General features: G+C 44.3%; 1 protein-coding gene across 1 annotated transcript; it reads right to left on the bottom strand.

Moving 5' to 3' along the window:
- Positions 1 to 1,063: 1,063 nt before the first annotated feature.
- On the bottom strand, positions 1,064 to 2,030 carry LOC136320754 (olfactory receptor 4X2-like). The gene has a single exon (XM_066253904.1). It carries the CDS (start codon positions 2,028 to 2,030, stop codon positions 1,101 to 1,103), a length of 930 nt encoding a protein of 309 aa, XP_066110001.1. The 3' UTR covers positions 1,064 to 1,100.
- Between the last annotated feature and the right edge of the window lie 6,233 nt (positions 2,031 to 8,263).

Here is an 8,263-nt window from a genome sequence, read left to right as displayed (position 1 = left end):
ATTAAGAACGGCTTAATGATATTGTTCAATTCTGTCTAGAACACTTTCACCAGGAAAGGTTTACTCCACCAAGGTTGGAATATAACACCTATATTTCACCAAGGTTAATTATAACAATCTCTCTAAGAATCAACAGTACGCATCAAAAATTGTTATACCTTATAACAGTGGTCCCCAAACCCCCGGGCCACAGACCGGTACCGGTCTGTGGGCCATTTGATACCGGTCCGTAGAGAAAGAATAAATAACTTACATTATTTCTGTTTTATTTATATTTAAGTCTGAACTATGTTTTATTTTTTTAAAATGACCAGATTCCCTCTGTTACATCCGTCTAAGACTCACTCTTGATGCTTGTCTCGGTCACGTGATACATTTATCTATCCCACCCTAAAGGCCGGTCCATGAAAGTATTTTCTGACATTAAACCGGTCCGTGGCCCAAAAAAAGTTGGGGACCACTGCCTTATAACATACTGAATTTACTATAGCAAATGAGTCTAAGAGAAAATCAAAAGTGTAAAGATTTTTATTCAAGAATACTTACCATGGTGTTATTTATACTAGTGAAAAAATAGAAATGATCTAAACATCTAACAGAAAATGGCTAATTAAAATATAGGACATAGGCCCTGGCCACTGGCTCAGTAGATAGTGTCAACCCAGCATGCAAACATCCCAGGTTCGATCTCTAGTCAGGGCACACATGAGAAGCAACTATCTGCTTCTCTTCCCCTCCCTCTCCCCTTCTCTCCCTCTTCCTCTCTTGCAGCCAGTGGCTCAGTTTGTCCAAGTGTCAGCCTCAGGCACTGTAGATAACTCAGTTGATTCAAGCATCAGCACCAGATAAGGTTGCCAGGTAGATCCTGGTCAAGGCAAATTCAGGAGTCTGTCTTTCTATCTCCCCTCCCCTTACTTAAAAATAAATAAATAAATCCATAAGAAGGAATATTTTACAGTTGATCAGAATAAAGTTTTTGAGGACCAGTTAGAATAACTCTAGAACTAACAAGTCCTGTGAACCTTACTTCATCCCGTCTGCCCCTTCGGTTTGGACTCGGCACCGTTCTATACCCAAGAATAAATACCCAGGCTCCGCTTCTATTTCTCATCCAGCCTCACTGTCCTGAGCCACAGCCTTTCCACGGCCTTCTTCACCTCGGCATTTCTCAGGGAGTAAATGACGGGGTTGAGGAGCGGCGTGATCACTGTGTAGAACACGGCCACCACCTTGTCCACAGACAGGGTGGCAGAAGGCCTCAGATAGATGAAGATGCAGGGCCCAAAGAACAAGGTCACCACGGTGATGTGGGACCCACAGGTGGAGAGGGCCTTGTGCCGCCCCTCAGAACTCCGAGTCCTCAGATGGAGCAGGATGACCGCATAGGAGGCTAAGAGGACCACGAAGCAGATCAACGACAGGGTCCCCGCGTTGGTGACAATCAGCAGGCCAATGAGGAAGGTATCAGAGCAAGCAAGCCTGAGCAGGGGAAGTGTGTCACAGAAATAGTGGTCGATCACGTTGGGGCCACAAAAAGGCAAGTGGAAGACGAGAAGGATTTGGGCAAAGGAATGCACGAAGCCCCCTACCCATGCCATTCCCACCAGGGCAGCACATGCCCACTGGTTCATGATGGCGGCATAGTGGAGGGGCTTGCAGATGGCCACATAACGGTCATAGGCCATCATGACGAGCAGGAAACACTCAGTGCCACCAAAGAAGTGTGTAAAGAAAAGCTGTGTCATACAGCCCTCCAGAGATATGGCTTTCCTTTCCGCCAGCGAGTCTGAGATGAGCTTGGGGGCTGTCGTGGAGGAATAGCAGATCTCCACGAAGGACAGGTAGCCGAGGAGGCAGTACATAGGGGAAGCAAGACTCCTGCTGCTCACGATGACGAGCAGAATGAGGCCATTCCCCAGCACGATTGCTGTGTACAAGAGCAGGAATGCCACAAAGCAAACCTTCTGCACCTCCCTATTGGAAGAAAGTCCCAGAAAAATGAATTCAGTCACATTGTGTATGTTAGCCATGAAGTCGCCACCAGGAGGCAGTACTGAGGACGGGGGATCTAAAATGACAAAAGGCTCTTGTTAAGCGGGTGAGTTACATAATAATTCCTTACATGCCTGAAATGCTTGTGAGCTGGACGTGGAAAGAGGAGTGGGAGTTAGTTTCATGTAGAAGAAGGGAAAAGCATTCTGAAAACGCAGAAGAGCATACAGAGCTATGAAACTGTGGCCGGCGTGAAGGGAAGACTAGACAGAGCCACAGCTAGAGACGAGTACCAGCTCGTGGAGGACTGTTATAGACTCCGGGGTTTACCCTGCAGACACGGGGGAACCCTCAGGAGTGTCAGGGACTGGAAGGTAGAGACTGGACGTGTAGAAACAGACCAGAGGCGGGGACACACGTCGGAACATAATGCCTTGTTGGATGATGTGGCAGCAAGGGGAGGGCTGCCGCCTGGCGTTCCGTGTCTCTCTAGTGCCCTCGAACACTCTGTCTTTCTCCCCCAGCTTTCCTTCGTCCCACTTCCTGCAGCTCCCCTCCCACCCTCAGTTTGCAGGACGGCTTTCTCACCACTCCCCTTCCCTTCGCAGCCTTCAGTACTCTGCCACTCAGCACCCCCTCTTATTCCTGCTTTCTCTTCCTAATTCTTTCGTTCTACCGCCGGTCACTGGTGATCTTGTCCATTTCCAAGGGTCCAATTCAATCCACGCACAATTCTTCACTGTTCTGATAGCTCCATTTCCTTCCATCGTGCCCCCTCCCCAGTGGCAACAGAAATACAAACCACCTGTCAGGGTAGAGTGCCCACTCACACTGTGCAGTCCAGCCTTCCAACACCTCAGGGCATCATCAGGAGTGTGCACTGTCTGATTGGCAGACTGTCCTGGTCCATGCTGGGCCTTGGCTAAGGCAACTGAAGTCTATGTTTATCAACGCAGCCCCTTGTGCAGTGGGAGTCCAGAAAACCTGAGACTAAGAGTCACGTGGCATCCACCCATGCCACAACAGAGGGGACAGGCTCAGGTGATCCAGGACAACCAGGAGCCAGAAGGAAATGAATCCTAGATAGTTTTCGTTAAGGAGACAAAGAGAGGGCAGAGAGCAGCCCTAAACTCTTGGATTGGCTGGGGGATTTTACCTAGAAGCCGTTCATGGAAGAAAGTTCTGCTAGCGTTCTGACTCCGGGCTTACATTCAGGTTTCTTCAAGTAGTATCTATGTGATATCTAGAAAGTGCTTTAACCCATCAGAGGCTCAAGGCCTAAACCACAGGGCAGAGATGAAACCTACGTCCCAGCTACGTGCAGTGAGTCCCACTCCAAGCCCTGTGCTGCCTTGAATTCTTCTCAGAGACAGAAAATCCAGCCCCACCGTGCGTAGACCCTTACCGACAGGGGCCCTTTTCTCTCAGGACATTTTAGAATCACGGCAACTTTCACACTGAATTGTCATTCTTTTAGGTGACCATTTATCCCCACTAAACTATGGATTTCGTGAGGGCGGAGATTTTATCTCGCTACGATTCCATCCCCAGTACTTACTACATAAGTGCCGCCACAGAACAGCATCCAGAGAGTGTGTAAACTCAGTGAAGAGTGGGTGTAGAGGTTCCCCAGCTTCTTAGCACCGTGTTTGGTGCCCTGTAGCTGTTCCGTGTACACTGAAAGAACCAAGGTCGCCAGAAACCGAGAGCACAGCTCTCCATCCCCAGTCCCAGCCGCAGCACCGCGTCTGCCTCCGTCAAGGACGGGGGGCGTCCGGAGAGAGCTTTGTAAAATGTCCCGTTCTTCAGGGCAGCATCCCCTTCGCTTTCAGAGTGGAATTGTAATCGCCATGCGGAAAAAGCACGTGCTCACAACACAAAAGTAACCCAGCGTTTCTGTGGCTTCGCCGTTCTCACCACAGTCACTTTTTTTTATTAATTTTATTGGGCTGACACTGGTTAACATAATGATACAGGTTTCAGGTGCCCGATTCTACAACACATCTCTGTACTCCGCATTGTGTGTTCACCCCTCCGAGTCAAGTCTCCTCCCGTCACTATTTATCTCCCCTACACCCTGTCCCACTTCCTCCCGCCTCAGCATGGTTACTTTTTCTGTTCTGACCACAGAGAGGCAAATACGCCCTGAGAGCAGCCCTCAGCTCAAGCAGGCCCAGCTAACCGATCAGAAAGCACTCCCTCCCAGGAGTTGCAGGAGGGAGACTCTGCACCCCCTCCCCACCCCAGTAGCCTCAGGCGTGGGAATGCTGAGACCAAGCCACGGTCTCTCCGCTCCACCCGGTTTATAAAACAAGAACAAGGCAGACTTGCCTCCCAAGTGTTCCGCAGAGAAATGAGAATTCCAGCCACTTGGCCCTGAGTTCACCTCGCTTGAGGGATGCTCACGGAAAGGTGATAATAAAGAGATTGGTCCCCTTGTCCTGACTGGATGTCCCAGTTGGGTAGAGCATTGTCCCGAAACACAAAAAGACTGGTCCTCAGAGAGCCAATCCCTGTCCCCTTCCTAATTAGACAAACAACCTCATGGGAAGCAGGACAGGGCTACTAGAATCCAGAACTTCCCTACAGGTAACATAACTTTAGAAATCAATAGGAAGAAATGGGGAAGAATTAAATGCACCCAATGTTGACAGGGTGCTTACTCTGGGTGGGGCTCTATGCTGGTCAGAGGTCAGTTAGATATAGCTCCTGCTTATCACAAACTCAGCCATGGGACGTCACATGAAATGCCACCATTCAAAGGATGGCTCCAAGGAATCTGGGCCACAAGTGTCAGAAAACTGATAGCACCACCCGTTGCCTTTGGTATGGTGAGGGTATAGATCAGTGGTTGTTACCGGAGAGTAATTTTGCCCACTAGAAGACAGTTGGCATTTTTCATTGTCACAACATGGGGCAGGGGTGCTACTGGTATTTAGTGGGCAGAAAATAGGGATGCTATGAAACATATGACAATTCACAGGAAAGACCCCACAGCAAAGACTTATCAGACCCAAAACCATAATATGACTGCCGTTAAAACACCCTGCTATAGATGCAAGAAATTTTACTCTGAACTGATAATTAATGAAACTGGGTCTGGGTTTCATATGAGTTCATTACCATGCTATGACCACAACTGTATATGTATTAAAAATGTTTGTAATAAAAGGTCTACAAATGTTATAACAGCACTTTGTGAGAGAAATGTTCTCTACACCTGTGTTATTCACAAATGTCATTAATTCAGCCTCGATTAAAATCAGAGTTGAAACAAGATGCTAACTTTAAACTAATGGTTAATAAGAAAACTTAATGAGACAGTGCGAGATTTTGTGAAAGGTTTTAAAATAATTGCTTTTGAGAACGCAAACACTAAATTAACCATAATTCTTTACATAGCAAGAAACAAAGATTAGCAAATAATTACATAAAAGCTTCAAATATTTAAGTAAAATCTATATTTATTCTGTAATATGTCATTATGATGGGAAGTTTCTGTGAAAATCTGTCAGTCAGAATATTTCCTATATTAAATGATCCAGTTGGCTCAGTGGATAGAGCATTGGCCCAGCGTACGGACGTCCCCCATTCGATTCCCGGTCAGGGCACACATGAGAAGCGACCATCTGCTTCTTCCCCCTCCCTCTCTCCCTTCTCTCCCTCTTCCCCTCTCGCAGTCAATGGCTCAGTTGGTCTGAGAATCCACCTCAGGCACTGAGGATAGCTTGATTGATTCAAGTATTGGCCTCAGATAGGGGTTGCTGTGTGGATCCCATTCAAGGTGCGTGTGGAGTCTGTCTCATTGTCTCTCTTCTTCTCACTTAAAAAAAGATCTAAGAACTATATATTTCTAAATGTGACTCTAAGAATGTTTGTTATAGAAAATGACACTTGTTAAAATATTGGTGATGTAAAAAGGCAATTGGTGATCAGTTTTACATCACCAATTGCCTTTTTCATAAGTTTTTTTTTCATTTTTATTGAATTAAATTTATTGTGTTTGCATAAATTCAAGTGTTCCACCGAATATATCTCCCCCCCACCCCAGTGTTCCCCTTGACACTCCCTTAGTCCCTACCCCCTAAAGGACAGGATTTGCTGTCCTCCTCTCTATAACGCTGTGTTATGTATATATAATTTCAGTAATCACTTTCCCTTCTCTGATCCCATCCTCTCATCCCCTTTCCCTCTGACTGCTTTCCCTTTGGTTTCTTTGATCCCACCTCTGTCTCTATTCCATTACTCAGTTCACATTGTTCATTAGATTCCTCAAATGAGTGAGGTCTTATGATAATTTTTCTTTCTCTACCTGGCTTATTTCACTTAGCATAATAGTATCCAGGTCCATCCATGTTGTCACAAAAGGGTAGATTTCCTTCTTTTTCATGGCCATGTAGTATTCCATTGTGTATATCTACCACAGCTTTTTAATCCACTTGTCCACTGATGGACACTTGGGCTGTTTCCAGATCTTGGCTATTGTAAACAATGCTGCAATAAACATGGGGATACATTTCTTCTTTTGAATCAGTGATTTGGTATTCTTAAGATATATTCCTAGAAGTGGGATGGCTGAGTCAAAAGGCACTTCTGTTTTTAATTTTTTGAGGAATCTCTATACTATTTTCCATAGTGGCTGCACCAGTCTACATTCCCATCAGCAGTGCAGGAAGGTTCCCTTTTCTCCACATCCTCGCCAGCACTTATTCTGTATTATTTTGTTAATGAGCCCCATTATGATAGGTGTGAGGTGGTATCTCATTGTGGTTTTAATTTGCATTTCTCTAATGATTAGTGATGTTGAGCATTTTTTTCATATGCTTATTGGCCCTCTGTATGTCCCCTTTGGAGAAGTGTCTATTCATTTCTTTTGCCCATTTTTTAATTGGATTGTTTACCTTCCTGGTGTTGAGTTTTAGAAGTTCTTTATAAATTTTGGTTATTAACCCCTTATCAGACGTATAGTCGAATATGTTCTCCCATTGTGTGGTTTGTCTTTTTATTTTGTTCATATTGTCTTTAGCTGTGCAAAAGCTTTTTAGTTTGATATAGTCCCATTTGTTTATCCTGTCCTTTATTTCACTTGCCCGTGGAGATAAATCAGCAAAAATATTGCTGGGAGCCATCTCAGAGAGCACCCTGTCTATGTTTTCTTCCAAGATGATTATGGTTTCATGACTTACGTTTAAGTCTTTTATACATTTTGAGTTTATTTTTGTGAATGGTGTTAGTTTTGTGAGTGGTCTAATTTCATTTTTTTTGCAAGTCCCTGTCCAATTATCCCAACACCATTTATTAAAGAAGCTGTCTTTACTCCATTGTATGCTCTTGCCTCCTTTGTCAAATATCAATTGTCCATAAAGGTGTGGGTTTATTTCTGGGTTCTCTGTTTTGTTCCATTGATCTGTATGCCTATTCTTATGCCAGTAACAAGCTATTTTGAGTACAATGGCCTTGTAGTATAACTTGATATCAGGAAGTGTGATACTACCCACTTTATTATTCTTTTTCAAGATTGCTGAGGCTATTCGTGTTCTTTTTTTGGTTCCCTATAAATTTTTGGAATATTTGTTCTATATCTTTGAAGTATGCCATTGGTATTTTAATAGGAATTGCATTGAATTTATAGATTGCTTTGGGTAATATAGACATTTTAATGATGTTTATTCTTCCTAACCATGAACACAGTATATGCTTCCACTTGTTTGTATCTTTCTTGATTTCTTTCATCAATGTTTTATAATTTTCTGAGTACAAGTCTTTAACCTCCTAAGTTAAATTTACTCCTAGGTACTTTATTTTTTGTTGTTGCAACAGTGAAAAGGATTGTTTTCTTAATTTCTCTTTCAGACAGTTCATTGTTGGTATAAAAATATGCCACTGATTTCTGAAAATTAATTATATATTCTACCACCTTGCTGAATTCATTTATCAGGACCAGTAGGTGTTTGTTTGTTTGTTTGTTTGTTTGTTTTTACAGAGACAAATAGAGAGATAGATAGGAACAGACAGACAGGAACAAAGAGAGATGAGAAGCATCAATCATTAGTTTTTTGTTGCAACACCTTAGTTGTTCATTAATTGCTGTCTCATATGTGCCATGACCGTGGGCCTTCAGCAGACCGAGTAACCCCTTGCTCAAGCCAGCGACCTTGGGTCCAAGCTGGTGGGCTTCTGCTCAAACCAGATGAGCCCACACTCAAGCTGGCAACCTCAGGGTCTCAAACCTCGGTCCTCTGCATCCCAGTCCGACGCTCTATCCACTGCG

This window comes from Saccopteryx bilineata, chromosome 1, assembly GCF_036850765.1.
Source record: "Saccopteryx bilineata isolate mSacBil1 chromosome 1, mSacBil1_pri_phased_curated, whole genome shotgun sequence".
Classification (NCBI taxonomy): domain Eukaryota; kingdom Metazoa; phylum Chordata; class Mammalia; order Chiroptera; family Emballonuridae; genus Saccopteryx; species Saccopteryx bilineata.
Note: the sequence above shows the minus strand (reverse complement) of the source record. Positions and strands in the feature narration are given on the sequence as shown.